This window comes from Eublepharis macularius, chromosome 3 (genome assembly GCF_028583425.1).
Source record: "Eublepharis macularius isolate TG4126 chromosome 3, MPM_Emac_v1.0, whole genome shotgun sequence".
In the NCBI taxonomy this organism is placed as follows: domain Eukaryota; kingdom Metazoa; phylum Chordata; class Lepidosauria; order Squamata; family Eublepharidae; genus Eublepharis; species Eublepharis macularius.
The window spans coordinates 69,213,683-69,232,233 of record NC_072792.1 but is presented as its reverse complement, the minus strand read 5'-3'; the positions used below and the strand labels follow the sequence as shown (position 1 = coordinate 69,232,233).

Here is an 18,551-nt window from a genome sequence, read left to right as displayed (position 1 = left end):
AATATTGCTCCTAAAAATTCACAAGGGAAGACCAGTATAATTACAATATTGGCCCATAGTTTTGCTGAGATCTACATATTTTTGGAGTTTTTAATAATACTGCATAATGCCCAAGATGATAGGATATATTTCACACATTTTTACTGCATTCTTATCAAAGTAATTTCATCACTGTTTTGGTATTCTGCTTCTCTCCTCAGGTTCTGAGGGAACTAGAATCTGAAACTTTTATTCAGTGTTCAGCTCCCATTATCTTTATTGAAATGCAATTCCTATTTATCTGAAATATTTCAAAAGGTCCATACAAGGAGAAGTAGTGCCTCAGATATTCGGGCCCAGTTCTTAAGGGCTTTAAAAGTAATGACTAGAATCATGAATCAAGCAAACTGGAAGGCTGTTCAACTGTTTCAAAACTGATTTTACATGTTCAAATCAGCACATACCCATAAGCAAGCTTCTAAATTGAGATTCTATCCATATACTCAGAACTTATATGAATTCTCAGGCAGGAATGAAGGTATTGTAATGGAATATCCATTATTCTTCCAGCAACAGATCTCTCTCCTATTGAGTGCACCGAACAAAACATTTAACCATTCCTTTTATCTTCTAGAGGTAGAAGCTTAGTATGCATTTCCCTTGCTATTACAGAAGGTCAAACGAAAATCCCAGGTGCTACCCAGTTCCTATTTCTCATGCATTTGTGAGCTCAATGAATGATCTAGTTGCTAAAAGCACTACCTAAATAGATGGTGGTGTGAACAAGAGTTAAACCCTGGCATTTTCAAATGACTTCTTTATGCACATAACAAATAATTTATATGGTTATACCCCCAAATTTGCATGTAGCAATGGAAAGGGGCAAGACATTGTTGACTATGAAGCATTATTCTCTTCAATCTTGCATTCATTCAGTACAAGGCTTGGGCCCATTCTAGGTTAATTTGTGTTAGATCCAAGCATTCATCTTGATCCTTTTACCAAAATAGATCCCAACACCAAACACTTTCTACATGCCATTTAGGTCTTGGAGTTGACATAAATATATAAATATAGGGCTGCCAGATCCCCTGGAGCTCAACCCGGGGGATGGAGGGGTGTGTGTGTGGGGTGGTGGTGGTACAGGGAACTTGGCACTTCTCTTAGCTGCGGATCCCCCCAGTAGGTAGGGACACAGTGTTAGCCCGCTCTGGGCTCCCTCAGCCGCTGTTGCAGAGTCAGCAACAGAAGGAACAGCAAGCACAAGGCTAGCCCAGGTAGAAAGAATCTTCAGAACTAGGAAATTGCTGGATGTAAAGCAGAAACACAAACTACAGCACGGATAATGCTTTTCTGAGTTACTTTCATCATTATATACACATATCACAGTACAGGAATTTATCTATAAAAAAGACAGCTGGCTGAGTATATGGAGAACCCAGTAATTTATCTATCATTCACATCGAATTAAACATACATACTAAGATCACATTATAAAACCATTAAAATCAATCAACACATGTCATTAAATTCAGGGCTTTAAAAACATAGAAAGACATAAAAATAACAAAACAGTTAAAACATTGGCCATGAAAGAGGGATCACTGGGGGTCTACAGACAAAAACAAGGAATTTTAGACAAGTTATCTTCCTCAACAAAAAATCCAGAGAAGTAGCCATGTTCACTTATCACAGCAAACACAACCAAGGCTGCATTAAGATATCCAATTTATTTGTACAGAACATTTTAAAGTTGTCTTACAATTACGAGAACAAAACAAATCCATTAAAAACAGAGTCAACATCATTTAAAAGAGAGCCAGCTTCGTGTAGTAAAGAGCAGCAGGACTCTAATCTGGAGAACCGTGTCTGATTCCTCACTCCTCCACTTGAAACCAGCGGAATGACCTTGGATCAGTCATAGCTCTCCAGAGCTCTCTCAGTCCCACTCACTTTTCCATGCCGCTTTCCATGCAGTGGCATGGAAAGGGGCATTTAAACCCCTTGACCCGAAGATCTTAAGCTTACCTTTAAAATGGGTGTGTGTGCAAATCAGCTCCCGTGTGTCTGCAGATGCAGGAAGAGTGTATTCATTGTCTCCTTTCCACCTTGCATGCTTTAATTAGTGTAGAAGGACCGTGGGGGAGAGCTATTTGTTTTATAGTGTCAGACAGGTCAGCCAGCCAGCCTGCCATACCTGTGAATGTATACCTACTGGGGGCGGGATGGATAGTAGTGTAGCTTTCTTCCTTCACTGTATCTTGGCTACACTTTGCTTGGGTTGAATGGTGTTATCAGTGCAGCTGGAACTGAACGTCTGCAAACTGACCTTGGGAAACTCAGCTCTACATCTCTTTCAGGACTTCCACTGACTTCAACTGACTCTTGTTTGAACTGGGGGAGGGGACTGGAGACAACCTCTTGGAGAAGTCTTCGCTTTGGTATTCCAGGCAATTACTATGTACAAGTGCACTTCTAGGGAGCAATATCTAATAAAGACTTTTAACTCATACAACTGTGTTTGATGAAGAGGAGAGTCTGAGAGAATCCCCTAGCTAGGCCTGACATATGGCCAGTTCCATGTGTCTCCCTAGGTATGATTGGACAATACAGTCAGATTCTGGGCAGATGTCTGGAACCAGCATTAAGACAAAGAGCCCTTCCCTAATGGCACTCCTCTGCTTTTTAAAGCATATGTGGTGGATTTACACCCTCCCACACACACACACACTTGTAGAGGTAAGCTTCAGATTACAAGTTAAATACAAGTTAAGTTTCCACCAATGAAACTCATGTTTATGTAAATAGACCTTAACTTTGGTTTCCTGTGACATATGAATGCTTAACCAGAAATAACTACTCCCTCAATCTGGGATTCTAAACCAGGTTTAATCCTGATTTAGGATCCAAGTTAGTGAAAGGAAAACTAACTCCAATTAAGCTGTTCACCTCGTGGATAATCAGTTAGTATTAAACCACAATTCCATATAAATCACACTGTCCATATAATAAGATCGTTGGTAATAAGGTGGAGATATGCATGTAAATACATTTTTATTTAACCAAGGTTAAAGTGGATATTTGAAAGCATACACACAGTTCTCTGTCTCTCCTTTAGAGTTTGTAAGTTATTCTAGGGTAGGCTCTTTACTCTTAAAGTTATTGCATTCTCTCAGTTATCCATTATCTTGTCCAGCCTACCTGCTCTTCATTGGAATGAAGAGGTGGAAATCCACAACTGGAGGAAAAGGGTGAAAAACCTAACAGAAGTTTTTAATATATTTTATATGAATATAATAAATGAAGCCCTTCATTAGCTTCATGTGGTAATGGTGTTACCAGTCATACTCCTTCTCCTCACAAACATGGCAGTTTATGAATATGGAATATAATAAATTAAATGTTTCTTAAGCATTTGTTTCCTCACTCAAAAATAGAAAACATTTTATAGAAGCTCTTTTTTTCAGTGCATTCTAAGACGTCCCAATTTTTCCACTGGGAAAATCCAAAAAGTCCTCAGATTTTTTTTTCATGTGATATATTTGGAATAAGTGATATACCTTTTCAGACAGGGTTTTTCTCACTCAAAAAGAGAGGATATTTTATAAGAGGGGCTTTTTTTAAGTGGTACCCAAATTTTCCAGTTTTCCCACTGATTGTGAAAAATTTGCTTTAAGAAGCATTTCATTAGAAACCAGAAAATATTTGATATGAGTTCTTTTTCCTCAGTGCTTTTCAAAATTTCAGAATTTTTCCACTGGCAAAAATTGAAAAAAAGTATTGGTGAAAACAGGGGAAAACCTCTATCTCAGACACAACAGGAGTCTTACATATTGCAACCTATCACATGCAAAACACAGGGGATGTCAAGTACCCAGCAGACCACAGTATTTGGCAGCACAATGCTAATCCCAAAAGTGACAGTTTGGTTAACATAAATTAAATTGAAACTAGAACTCAGTTCCTGGGATATACAGAGGAGACCAACAATACACCACTAGCAACACAAAGAAATAAGGACTGATTTACAACTGCACATACTGTAATATTGCTTGATTTCTCATCACCTCTTCACTGTTAGCTGAATGCATAAAACAACTCCTTTAAAAAGTATGGCATCTAGATAACCATATGATAGGTGTATTTGTCCTAGGTTTGCAATAGCTCATTCACACATTCAATATCACAGCTGTCAAAAAAATAACTCTGTGTGAACAGCCCTCAGTTCTGTGCAAAGTAGAGGGAAGATGTTTGGTGTATAACTTCTTCAGTTGTGTCTAAATGTTGTCACTAAACATTTTAAAGAGAAAGCAGAGGGCAGGTTTAAAGGACTGCACAACTTTACCTTGTGTATTTTGCTGGAACATTCTATTCAGATCTAAGGAGGATGCTCTGGAATGCGATTTCTGTGGCCTCGGTGGGGGAGTTGGAGGTTCTCCCCCTTTTTTCATTGCATCTTCAATAGATGTGCTAGAATAAGACCTCAGGGAAAAGAAGACAAAATTAAAGGGGAAAAATTACTAGTTCTTTTAATACCCACTGTAAACACTAAAGTAAATAGGTACTGGAGAATTAGTTTGATAGAGAAATTTTTTTTTCTGTTTGGAGGCATGTAGCTTGTCTGTGGAACAGTCCATACCCACACAACAAAAGAAAGGGTACTACCTCTTTATGATCAGCGATACTTCCTCAACAGCCTTACAAAATAGTTTTATTGAAATATGCATCCGGGTTTGAAAGTGGAGGGGTGAGGCAGTTGTGTGTGTAAAAAGCAAGCAAACAAAGCACAGTTTTAGATGTTGTGAAAAATGGAGAGGGAGAAGCTGGCAGACTATGTTTGCAGTTGACAGACGCACCTTGCAAGAGAGGTACAGGATTTCTCTCTCTCAAGGTCAAACTGCACACTACATTCTTTGGTTGAGTTGGGCTGGAGTTGTGCTGGGCCCAACTTGCGTTTCCTGCAGTCACACAGCAGCTGCACAGAAAGGAATTTTTTAGTACTTGGGAGCCCAATTCTGCTTAGAACTGTGGCATGGGGGGAGGGCCTCCTGCCCCCCTCCTGTAATGCTTCCCCTAGCTGAAAGAACGTCAGCAGGAGTTACAAAGTTCCTCTGATGCTGCTTTGGCAAACACCTTTCCCACAGCTGATGTGCAACTGCAAGGAAAGTTAGTTGGGTTTGGAGAACCCCAACCCAACTTGCTCCCAAATATAATGCATCGTTTGGCACTCACTGAGGATCTGATGTGGGGGATCAAATCTGCTGTCCTGTAGGACTCCCTTTATGGTTTCATCTGTGGTCTCCCCATATATTTGTAAATAAAGTGAATACTACAACAATGCCATAAATCTCCAGTGCTCTCTGCTCAGAATAGAAAGAAACAACAACTGGAAATTTACACAGCTTAGGTGTCATGTATGCCTGCCTGCATACATGCCATTGCATTTCGTGCTGATCATAAATGTTTGCTGAAGTTGTATTCTGTACACTGTGTTGATCATCTGAGAGTGTGTAAACTGCTAACATGAAATGTACTGAGCCAGTGGGGGTTGTCTATTATCTGTTGAAGGTATTTACTTTCACTTCTACGATAAGTGTCCTTGAATGCAAGCTGCGGGCAGCGAGCAATGTATCTTTTCTCAGAGACAGAGATGATTTCATTCTGTACTATGTCTAGCCTAAACTAATCAGTTTCCATGTAACTCTTTGGGTTTTTTGCACCAGAATGTTAATGGACCCAAAGGGTGGGAAGTTTCCCTATAATTAACACTACCCCTTTTTGAATACTCACTTCTGCCAATGCATTCGTATAAATCACTTGGACATAGATAGATCTCTAATAAAAGTTACTTCAACCAATGCACCTGAGTGCTTGCTGTGAGGGACTTGGGGATCTACTTGCCAAGGATTGACAGTGGAAGAGAAACATGTGACCCAACATGAAATAAAAAGAAGAAGGTTGCAAGGAAATAATACTTTGTCTACTGTTACAGTCATATTTTTCAATCAAGGTTGCAGTCTTTACTCAAATGAGCACTGACAACATGGAGGTGCTATATCCCCTCTAATACATTTCATAAGACAGATGAGGACAAGAGAAACTGAAGCAGAAAAGCAAAACCTTCCAATAGATGGGGAAAGTATCCATAAGCTGTTGCCATGCAGGCAGCAAGAGAGACTGAGAACACAATTAACTGCTTATCAGAAAAGCAAGCTGTCTTTATCATTATATTTTGATACGAAGCTACTCACACATACTTAAGTGCTTTTTAAAAAATCCTAATGATGGCTATCCTAGGCTCCAACGCAAGGTTGATTAAAACCAAAAATAACCCTTAAAAATGGGCACTAATTTGACTTTGAAGAATTTTTCAATAAATTCCCCCCCCCCCCAATCATGGTAGTATATGAAACATGACTTATATTGTGGTTTGATATTTAAAAAGTATTTTAAAAAGTCATGCATCCATGAAATTACATTAGCCATCCATAACCCTGCAAAATACCGCTAATGATGATAGGACATATATACTTTGCTTCTGAAGTTCTGCAAATTATGGAAATTTAATACTTACTGGTAACAGTTACTCTTACTGAAAAGGAATTTAGCCAGTCTCATTTTTAAAAAATACAAGTAACTAAAGTAACACTACTTAAATAATACAAGCAGCCGAAGAATAACCCTGTCCAATAAAAATATCAATTACAGAATTCCATAAATAGCTCCATATATAAAGCCACAATCCATTGTGACATCAGCAATTCAACAAGAGTACACATGCATGCTTTAAATTACATTATTTCATAAAAAACCAGTAAGTGTATGAAAGTATACATTGTCTAGGTGGTGAATTCTATTGCTTTGGGGGCTCACAAAGAAATCCTACAGAAACTCTTCATTTTCTTGCTACTCTTTGTACATGTGAGTGAGTGATGGTATGACAAAGGAATGTCTAAATGGTAGCTATTCTGCAACTCTACTGAAGTACACAGCCCTGACCTGGATAGCCCAGGCAAACCTGATCTTGTCAGATCTTGTCAGATCTCAGAAGATAAGCAGGATCAACCTTGGTTAGTAACTGGATGGGGGACCTCCAATGAAGACCAGGGTTGCAGAGGAAGGCAATGGCAAACCACCTCTGTTAGTTTCTTGCCCTGAAAGCCTCACTAGGGGTTGCCATGAGTCAGTTATGACTTCATGGCACTCTCCACCACCACTGAAGTCCACAGGAGTAAAAAGCATTCGCTAAACCATCAGGTAAAATAAAGAAGTCCAGAGGCACCTTAAACAATAACAACATTTATCTCAGCCTGTGCTTTCATTAAACAGAACTCACTTCTTCAGAGAGCTTATGTTGGAATACATGTTGTTAGTGTTTAAGGTGCCAGGGGACAACATAGTTACTCCTTGGAACTGTCTGGTAAAAACCTCTCTTTCTGCTGGAAGCCCCATTCTTACTCTTTGTATCCATCCCTCTTCTCTGTGGCTTAATCTTGGTCTGAACTGGTTCAGGCATTTTACGTTTTGCTCATATCACTGTTGCCACTGGCCAATAACTGAGACCTCTCCATTTACAGACTGAATTTGGTCACTTCTGGGAAGCCATGAAAAATCAGTGTTTCAAGCCAACAACTGTTCTCAATATTGAATACAACACTGCTGACTCCACTTTTAATAACTGTTATATGTAACCAAAATTTACATCACTAGTTTTTTTTCATCAAGCTCTCTTCATGTTAACCTCAGAGTATGATTTTTGACCCCACTGATTATATTCCATCTGCCCAATTCTGAATCTTATAGTTACATTCCAACATCATATGCAACTGGCTCTCATCTAAAATGCCATTAGCCACATAGATATACCAGTTATTGCTGATAGTTCTCCTGATTTCTAGATGGCCCAAAACTGCTAGGTGCTCAGTGATCTACAGCAGGTTAATCTCCATTATATATAGCAATCAAATTTGTCATGAACTGGAATGACGCCAAATCTTATGTGTAAGGCAAAGGTATTTTTTGTACCTGAGTTCATAAAATGCAAAAATAATTTCACTGATTCTGAACAGTCTTTTTAAAAAATTCAAAATTTAAAGGCAAAGACAGATGAAAACCAAGAAAAACGAAGAATTCATCGTTCTTGGCTTGCTTACCTGGATCTTGGTCTTGCTTTGAGTGTATTTGATTCCTGAGCAACTGTAACAAAAGATCACTTGTTAAGGTCACTTCTAGGCAGCTGGTCTCACCTACCAATTATGCTTAATGATGAATAATTATAAATGTGCTGCCCGTGAATGGCACTACTTCATTATTCTCAATTTTACTTTTATCCCATTTACTCCAGATATATTTAGAACAGAGATAAAAACTCCTTCAGGCAATTTGGTGATTTATCTGAGTCATAGGAGTCATTCTTTTTTGGCTATGTGAAGAATAGCGAATCTGAAAATGATCACCTCTTGCAACCAAGGAATCAGTGGGCATAAAATCCCTAGAAATTCCCAGCACTGGCCATAGAACAGGAGATGGCTATCAAGTCTGGTACATGGACAATTGGTGGTCCATTCCTGAATTATATGAAGGCTGATTCTGCACATGTTGGATAATGCACTTTCAATGCACTTTATCAATTGTTTGAGGTGGATTTTTTGTTCCACACACGAAAAAATCCATTCCAAATGATCAATAAAGAGGATTGGAAGTGCATTATCCAATGTGTGCGGAATCACTCAAAGTGTAGTCTCCCTGGGAAAAAACTCAGATGGTCAAAATTGTGTTAGGTCCTGATTCTATTCATTCAATCAATTAAAATATGGGGAGTCAGAAGTTGCTCTGCCTTGCTTATTCAGAGGAACTTCTGGGATGGCCAAAATGATAAAAAAACAAAGACAGAGAGGATATAACAGAATAAGATGGGATAGTAAATTTTGCATGTATAAGTTCCTTCCTAAGCCTAGTAATTAGCAGCTTAAATCCTGACAGTGCAGCTGGGTGCTGATGAAGCAGCACCACCAGCAACACTTAGGCAAGCTGCCACGAGGTGCAGAAGCCTGCAACGGTTGCCGAAGCAACTTCTCAGGGGGATTCCTGGTGTTTGGAGTCTTTGCTACCCAGTAACTATTAGAACAGTTTGGAACAAAGGCTACCCAGTAACTATTAGAATAGTTTGGAGCTTGATAACACACTTGCAACTGCTCCTCCCCAAGCAGACAGCTTGTGTCACAGAACTGCAAACTAAGTCAGAGTAAGTATGGTACAGCAATTGCTGGGGGGACTCCTGTATCCAACATGTCCTCTGGCCTCAATGGGATATAATGTAATAGATTCTACCCTCCTAAGCAACCATTTTCTCCAGAGAAACTGATCTCTGAGGCCTGGAGATCAGTTGTAATGCTGTGCATTACACAGCATGGGCAACCCTATGGCAAATGGGCAACCCTACTTAATTCCTTGTAAATGTGTTTATAATATGGTATAATATACCATATAATATAATATGGTATAGTTTATTCTCTGCAAGAGAAAGGTAGGTTGAAGAGAAAACTTTCTAATTCCATTTAGTATGAACAAGATTAATTCATACCACACAAATTTATTGTCAGGTTAATAGCCCAATATTAAACATGTTTCCTTCAAAGTGAGTCCAGCTGAGTTTTAGCAAGAATGCACAGCATAGTCTAACACTGATAAGGAACAGACATGGGCACGAATGGAAAAAAAACCCGAACACGCTGTTCATTGCTGTCGACAAATATGAACAAATGAACAGTAACGAACATTACTCGTTAACGAACATGTTTGTAGTTCTTTGGGGCTAGAAAGGCCCCCCTTGGGACTTAGCCCATATTCCCAGGGAGTGTTCAGCAGGCTCTCCTCCAGCCATCAACCAAGTTTGGTCAAGATTGCAATACAGATCTTGGAGTTATACATTCCCAAATCTGATGCCCCCAGGAAACTCCCATTCGATACAATTGGAGCCACCAATTGACTTTGGACCCATGTACAAGTGGTGGACTTGAAGGCGGGCTGCCTCCCCTCTAAAGGGTGGGGTGTGTGGCTGCTCGCCGGCGGCACCCCCCATGTACCTGCCCGCCAGGCCTCCCAGAGGCTTCTTTCTGGACGGAAGTAAGGTGGGTCATGTTGGCGGCCGCCGGGCCTGGTGGGCTCAGGGAGGCAGTGGTGGGCTGCCTCCCCTCTAGGGGGAGGGGAGTTTGGCCACTCACCGGCGGCACCCCCCATGTGCCCACCCATCAGTCCTCTCAGGGGCTACTTTCCAGATGGAAACAAGGTGGGTTATGTCGGTGGTCGCCAGGCCTGGTGGGCTCAGGGAGGCGTAGGAGAACTGCCTGCCCTCTAGGGGGCAGGGGGTTTGGCTGCTCGCCGGCAGCACCCCCCATGTGCCCGCCCACCAGGCCTCCCAGAGGCTACTTTCCAGACGGCCGGAAGGTGGGTTATGTCAGCGGCTGCCGGGCCTGGCAGACTCAAGGAGGTGACCCAGCAACAATCTGCATAGAAAACCATCCAGCAAGGCATGGTGGCATGTGCGAAGGCCTTCCACACACAAACACACACCGTGGTGGGTCAGGGACACCAACATATGTCCACCAGATGGGGACATCATGGCATCGGGGCCAATGCTGTTGTCCACACCTCATGTGGTGCAGAGGCTGTTGCCACCCAAACACACTGGCTGGACATGGAGCATTGAACGCTTAGGTACATGGGATAGATAGGTTTCTCGATAGATAGGTGCATAGCTGTATGGGATAGGTGTATAGGATAGAGGGATGCATGGATACACTGAATACCTGTATTGGATTGACAGGAGAGACAGATACTGTGTACAGGGATATTGGGGAGACATGTGGATTGCATAAATATCTGGGTTATCCCATCATTAGAAAGTTGGAAGGAAAGAACCAAGGGTGGGAGTTGGGGCCTGTCACTAACATGTAGAAGCGGAGGCTCACGTGCTGGCCATCAAGGCAGTGGAGGATGCCTTCTCCACCCCCCGCTGTGGGGGAAGCATCGGTTCCCCTAGGAAAGGAGATTGTGGGCAGACAGGTAGGTGCCTACGTGGGCAGTAAGCACCCCGGGTGACGGGATCCACCCTGAAGGAATGCGCAGACTGCTACTGGAGAGACTTGTCTGCCCCTCCTGTGTCGAAGCGGAGGCTGTCAGTGACATGACCCACCTTCCTGCCTTTGCAGAAAGGACAAGAGTCACGGTCAGGATCCATTCCCCCCTGCTCAGAGGGGACAGCAGGTGCCCTGGATAGGGGGCACCGTGCTGTATAACCATACGTGCAACAGCTCCTGAGCTGACCCTCGTGCCCAAAAGCAGCAGCAGCAGACAGCACGCACCTTCCTGCCTTCATGGAAAGGATGGGAATTACAGGACCCATGCCCCCCTGCTCAGAGGGGACAGCAGGTGTCATGGATAGGGGGCACGATGCTGTACAACCATATGCGCAACAGCAGCTGAGGTGTCCCTCGCGCCCAAAAGCAGCAGCTGCAGACCTGACCCACCTTCCTGCCTTTGCGGAAAGGAAGGGATGGACAGGACAGGAGAGGTCATTGGGAAGGGTCAGAGTGGTTTCGGACAGGGAGAGATTGAAAGAAGGACCAGCAGTACCGAGAACTGAGGGGGGCAAGAGCAGTTCCACACCACTCAAGAGACACCTTACCCAAGTAGGCAGTACAGGTACTACTAATAAGTAGTGTAGGCTGCTGCCAGCATCACCCACCTTCTTGCCTTTGCAGAAAGGACGGGAGTCATGGGACCCATTCCCCCCTGCTCAGAGGGGACAGCAGGTGCCTTGGATCGGGTACACTGTGCTGTACAACCACATGTGCCCAGCATCACCCACCGGCCTAACCCTAACTGTAACCCTAACCCTCCTGGGTCAAAGTGGAGGCTGCCGCCAACATCACCCACCATCCTGCCTTCGTGAAAAGGACCCATTCCCCCCTGCTCAGAGGGGACAGCCGGTGCTGTTAATAGGGGGCACTGTGTGACACAACCGTATCTGCAACAGCTTTTGAGCTGTTCCTCGTGCCCAAAAGCGGCAGCTGCAGACATGACCCATCATTCCTGCCTTCGCAGAAAGGGCAGGATGGGCAGGAGAAGTTGTTGGGAAGGGTCGGAGTGGTTCCATCCAGAGAAGGAGAGGTTGAAAGAGGGACCGTCCAGGAACTTGTCTGAGAGAGGAGGACAAAGGGTTACCAGCCACATTGCAGAGCAGGACTGGGAAGACCCCTTCATTTGTGAGCCATGAGCCGAGAAACCCAGAGTTGTGGGAACACAGTGGCAGCTGACATGACTCACCTTCCTGCCTTCGTGGAAAGGATGGGATGGACAGGAGAGGTTGTTGGGAGGCGTCTGAACGGTTCCAGAGGGGACGAGATTGAAAGAGGGACCGGGTACTTATCAGGGAGAGGATGGACAGGAGAGGTCGTTGGGAAGGGACAGAGTGGTTCCATCCACAGAGGGAGAGGTTGAAAGAGGGACCGAGAATTCGTCAGGGAGAGGAGGACAAAGGGTTACCAGCCGCATTGAGGAGCGGGACCGGGAAGACCCAAACATTTGTGAGTCATCAGCTGAGAAACCCACTCAGCTTGGCTCTGGACCTTAGAGCAGCCCCGGAAACTGAGGGGGGCTAGAGCACAACACCACCACTCCCACATACCTGACCAGATCAGACACAGACAATACTCAATGTGGGCCTTATCAGGCACTGATAATAATCAGTGTGAGCCCTCAGCCGAGGTGCCCATGGAGCTTGGCCCCAGGGCCTGGCAGTAGCCCTGGAATTAGAGGAGATAGCTCCTTATCCCACCACGCACAGAAAAACTTCAAGCTCCAATGCACTCTCCCTGTCTCTCTCCCCAAATGCTAGCAACAGCTCTCTCCCACTCCACTGCCTGCTGAAACTGAAAGCTAGAGTTCGGAGCATGCTTCCTTTTATAACCAGAGGTCCCATAGAGCAAAGCAGGAGGTCTGTGGTTGGCAGTCAGAACTGCCTAAAATGGTTTACAGTGATGAGATTGGAGTTCCCATGGCCACAGAACACCCTCCTCCCCCCCTTGTAACCAATTTGGAGTTCCATACTTGGAAGGAAGACCTGCCCATCAAGCTAAGTTGGACTTTGATTGGGGTTTCCAGGGCAACAGGAGTACAGACAGAGTTCAGGCAGTCCCTGCCTCTGTTGTTAAGGGAATTGATTGAAGGCGCCTGACTGTCTGGCTTCACGAACAGCGGACGAACGCAGTGAACGAGGCTTGTGACAATCACTTGTTTGTTTACAATGGCGCCTCAAGAACAGCTTGTTCATGTGAACAGCCGATCGGGCTGTTCATGGGTTCTTTTAGTTCGTATTGTTGTTCGTGCCCACCTCTAATAAGGAATATGGCCACTTTTGCTTTTCTCTTGCATTCCTATCAAAAGGCAAATGTCTTGTGACAAGGTCCTCTAATGATATTTCAGTTCAAAAGTGAATTTCAGCTGAACTGATGAGTCACACTGAACAGATATAAAGAAAAATGGCCCTGTGGTCGAGGTTTTATTTTTAAATATTAGAAACATCAAGGTAGTTTCACTTGACACTTGCAGCTGAGCTCCAAAGTCACAATTTTAGCCATTAAAAAAAATCTATGTATTTTATGTGCTTATGTAAATTACAAATATGTAAATTCAGCTATGTAAATACTTCCAGATACAACATCATTCTTGCTTTTTCTCCTCTTAGATGACTCACGTATATACAATTTGCTTCTCATATTTTAAAATGCTCATTACGATTCTCATTAGAGTCATTACAAGTGTTGCCAGACACAGTATATCTATTTATAATGATAAGTAAGCAAAGCTAGCCTTTCCACAAAGTTAGTAAAAGGAAAGACGTTGAAATAAGTAAGTCTGGGCACGTATCTGTTCTTGCTACCTGATCTACATCCCAGTTAAGACTGAGTATTTGCATTTAAGGTACTTAACTTTACAGTCCACAGCTTTGTCTGCGCACTTGAAAGCAAGTTCATGAGCAGAACTTGCAAGAAATTGTGTATATAATTGCAGCCTCTGCTATATTTTACTTCTGTTGCTGAGTGAATGTGTATTGAAGACACAGATTTTTGTATCAGCACCATTTTAGTGTAAAGACAAGCTATGGATCATTACTACAGGACTACACTTGGGAAATCCTCATTTCTGTGCACACAGCCCCCGACCATCCCTCCTATTCAGGAAAAGACTGATAGATTAAAATAGACTAAAGCCAGTTGTTATAACTTAATAAAAAACTACAGTTTGCAGGGTTTGAAATTCGGTTTGTAGGAAACAGCTGAAACAAAAAAAGTATGGTTTATGGCAAGTCTTTCATTAGATCACTGCAGGTGATGGAAGGGCAGAGAGAGAGAGAGTAGGCTGGCAAACAAGGATTTTTCAGACTTCATGTAATGCTCATGTAATGCCCAAACCCACAATTTACTTGTTGCCAATGTGCTTTTAAAAAAATTCCTTATTTATTCTAAACTGCCAATCTGTTGAATGCAGATAGAAACAGAACAGGATTTACCATTCTACTAAGTTCTATTCTTAACTTTTTCTTGGGCCAAGTTTACAATTAAAAATATAAAGATAATATGGTGAAACTTTGTGTGCACCTTTAAGGTAAACATTTCATTTGACATAAATTCAAGCATATAGTACAAGGGTTTGGGAGCCCTGTGTAAGGTGAGTTCCCATGTTCCTAGCTTCTACTGTATTCTAAATACATCTGTGCTTTATAATGACCCATATAAGAAACAGCTGAGATAAACTGGATTTCTAATCATGACCATGCTTTTCACATTTCTGACAAACAACAGTGTGATATTAAACACAGTTTTATTTGAAAGTGCCAGTGCATTAAATGGACTTGCACCTTGGTAAGCAGGCTTAGATTTTTTTACATTATCATAACAGGACAATGCTTGTTTCTATAGAGGTGTATTTCCATACCTGTTTTGACAGCCATGTGCTGAGATACTTTACATTCCTTTGGAATTGTTTGGGCTGATGCACTAATTTTCAGGCCTTAAATAAAATAAGAAGAGAAAAATTATTTGGTATTGATTATAGCTATGAATAGGTACTAATACTTTATAAGTGTACATATAAAAAGAGTATACATTCTATAAAGATCACAGAAGATATGGACATAGATCCAGAGGAAACATACAGAAATGCCCATATGAAGCTCCAGAACTGCATCTGTTGTCACCAAAAAGAAACATGTATCTACAGATGATAAACATGTCAAGACTCACACTTGAATTTTCATAGGTGTAAATAATCAACAGGATTCGGGACTACAGTGTGTCTTCAGTAAGAACTTCAATTATTATGTGCCAGTGCTTTGGCAAAGAACTTCACAGTTTGGTGAAGTGGTTAAGAGTGGCAGGACTCTAATTTGGAGAACTGGGTTTGATTCCCCACTCCTCCACTTGAAGCTGGGTGACCTTGGGTCAGTCACAGCTTCTCGGAGCTCTCTCAGCCCTACCCACCTCACAGGGTGATTGTCATGAAGATAATAATAATACACTTTGTAAACCGCTCTGAGTGGGTGTTAAGTTGTCCTGAAGGGCAGTATATAAATGAAATGTTGTTGCTGTTGTTGTTATTGCCTATATAGGTTTTAGGAATAATCTTTCCAGCACTATGGCTGCATAATTTATTCCAAAAGTGTTTGTGGAGAAGTCTTGCTGACAGGTCTAGGATTAGTACTTAGGGTATATTTAACCCTATGGTCATAGATCCAGAGGAGTTAGCCGTGTTAGTCTGTTGTACCAAAATAGTAAAGAGTCCAGTAGCACCTTTAAGACTAACCAACTTTACTGTAGCATAAGCTTTCGAGAACCAGAGTTCTCTTCGGATGCTAATAGAATGAAGGATGCAAATGTGTACAGTTAGGCATATGTCCCTTTAAAATAGCTAGAGATGTCTGCCAGGGAAGGGCTGAGTCACTGCTTCTGAATACTTTGAAGCATGATGTGTGCATATTTTGTACTCCAATGTTCCTGCCCATGTACAAATGTCCCAGTGCCTGAAGAAATTCTGAGAAAGAGTACAGAGAAATCACCACATGTTTGGGCCCTTTAAATGTTATCCTACCTGTACTGGAGCTACTTTTCTATGAGTGGGGATAATGTTTAGAAAGACCCAACTATGTGGGAACAGAATGTTTGTGCAGGTGCTGAAATGACATGTGAAGAACCACCATGCATGCTATTTGGTCATTTAAACATTATCTACTTGGGAAGCTTTTAGAGAAAAGCAGTTTCCAGGTGTCTAGTCAAGCTTTTAAAGGGTCTCTCAATGTATTCTAATTCATCTTCAGCTGCTAAGCACCATAAAAGAAGAACTGCACATTATAAGGAAGATAGAGTACCCATTCATGTGTTGTTCTTGTAACGCTAACACGGGGATAAGGAAATGACAAGGGAAAACTGATAGAAGAGGGGATGTTTACCCCCCTCACTCTGATTCTTCTCAGAAAATTCCCTCCCTCAATCGTATCATAGATCTAGTTTCCGTGATGTCTCCACCACGCTAATCGAACCTGATCAATGGGGCTACCCAGAGACAGCCAAGTGTTTTTGCAAGCCTGGGGGAACCTCTAGGTTTTCAGGAAATCTTAAAACTAAAAAAGAGAGAATAAAATAAACCAAAACAAAGAAGCAATGTCTGCACACACAGAGAGATATCACAAGTAAAAAAAATGTCACTAAAGTATTTGTGAGACAATGCCACAAAATCTCAGCTGCCATTTTGGGGTAACTAGGCAATCCTATACAACATCATCAAGGCCCCCTGTCTTGGATAAAATGTTCTATACAAAATTTGCCGATAGACTACAGGCCTGTCAGGTGACTGTAGTTTCACCCAATGCTTGGGGGAAAGCCCTTGGCATATAACCAAATTCCATAGAACACTATATCCAAGTCATGAGGCCTCTGCAATGTTTATGGGGTTGCCTACAACTCCAACATGGTGGCCCAAATATCATAACACAGTCTCATGAGATCTTGTCCAGCAAGTCATAAAAGGAAAGGAGAGGGAAGAGTGTGCAGGGGCTGTGAGGAAAGGAGACCTGGGAAGGAAGGTGCCAGCCAGGGGAAGAACAAAGCCAAAACAAAATGGGATTTTCTCCTAAATCCCCCACCTTTTAAGAAATCATTTTTCTCCCTACTGGGATGTGAGTCCAGCTGTGAGGAAAAGTGACTGGTAGGGGGGCATTTGCACATTGGGGAGAACAGGCAGGCACAAAATGCTTGCGCCTTCCCTCCTATCAACTTTACTTTATAAACACTCCTCAACAGATCTGCACTCACATTCCCAGACAGACAAGTATGAAGTTTTCCAGGATATCATACACTTCTGTTCCAAGTGTACAAATGCATGTTGGCATTGATGGGAATTCTGCTCAGTAAAAGAAATGAAATGTGAGTTCCACTTATAAACATCATACTATTTATATATGTGCTTGATCAAAGTTATACATATGCCCCTACCAGTATTACAGTTCCCATCCATTTTTCTTCAGTCTGTGTCCAGGGAGAAGCCTCCTCACTTGTTTTGCCTACTTAGAGTGATACTGCTGTATAACTGACTCAGACAATATTGATTTTCTTAGCCAAGGGGAATTGTATAAAATATCGGTTACCGCCTGAAACCTAATTAATTATGAGACAACAGCTTGACATTGTACCTTGTTTGTCATCATTAATTGCATCCTGTGTCAGGGCAATTTCATTGGGTGCATCTTCAGGTGAAGTCTCCTTACACAGAGAAAAGAAGAACAGTAGTTTGTGAGGACATGTAAACCAATAAACAAATAAACATGCATGAAGAAGTGTTGAGTTTACAGGCTGACAGAAATGAAGCTCTAAGCTCTCTCTTACACAATATACAAGCAAATAACAGGATTTTAAAAAGTAGAGTAGTATCAAGCTGGACTCAACACTAGCAGCACAACATCTGGACACTATAGAATGAATAAAGTAGGCAGACTTGCTGAGAAGTTTGCCTACTTTTCTTTTCACTCCTGCCTGTTCACTGTTTCAGTTTTATTTTTTACTTAAAAGTGTATAGATATGTTAGTCAATGTTGGAAGAAGAGGTCTTGTAGTCTAGTATTAAGGAAGAACTGCCAAAAACTGGTAGGGACTACCCCAGGAAAGTGATAGAGTCTTGGCCCTACTCACTGATAGACTGACTGCTCTATACAATTGTTTGCATGTGAGTGGTATAGTAAAGAGAGCTTTTGAAATAGTCATAGATATAACATTTTAAAATGTTTAGAACATTTTCAAAATAGTTCAGGCATAGGGTAGGTAATGTGCTGCTCATATGATTAATGCAACTCAGAGATGATTTGATATTTGAAACAAATATGATCAACATTCAAAAACTTGTCAGTATTAAAACTGTTTCATTCTGGGTTGAGACCCCACCAATTCATAAATCGTTAAAACTGGGCAACATTCTGAACCCTCAAGCCCAAGCAGCTGACCGCATTAAGTATAGCTCACATGT

At 42.0% G+C, this 18,551-nt stretch overlaps 1 protein-coding gene across 3 annotated transcripts in view; it reads right to left on the bottom strand.

The window, feature by feature from the left end:
- The window catches only part of REPS2 (RALBP1 associated Eps domain containing 2), a 142,231-nt gene that overhangs the window by 50,233 nt on the left and 73,447 nt on the right, over positions 1-18,551 (bottom strand). For all 3 annotated transcript variants that reach the window (XM_054973727.1, XM_054973724.1, XM_054973726.1), the window contains exons 11-14: positions 17,726-17,795; positions 14,977-15,051; positions 8,133-8,175; positions 4,325-4,461 (exon numbers count right to left, since the gene is read on the bottom strand). In XM_054973727.1, coding sequence (XP_054829702.1) covers positions 4,325-4,461; positions 8,133-8,175; positions 14,977-15,051; positions 17,726-17,795 — 325 coding nt within the window. The remainder of the gene's footprint in view (positions 1-4,324; positions 4,462-8,132; positions 8,176-14,976; positions 15,052-17,725; positions 17,796-18,551) is intronic.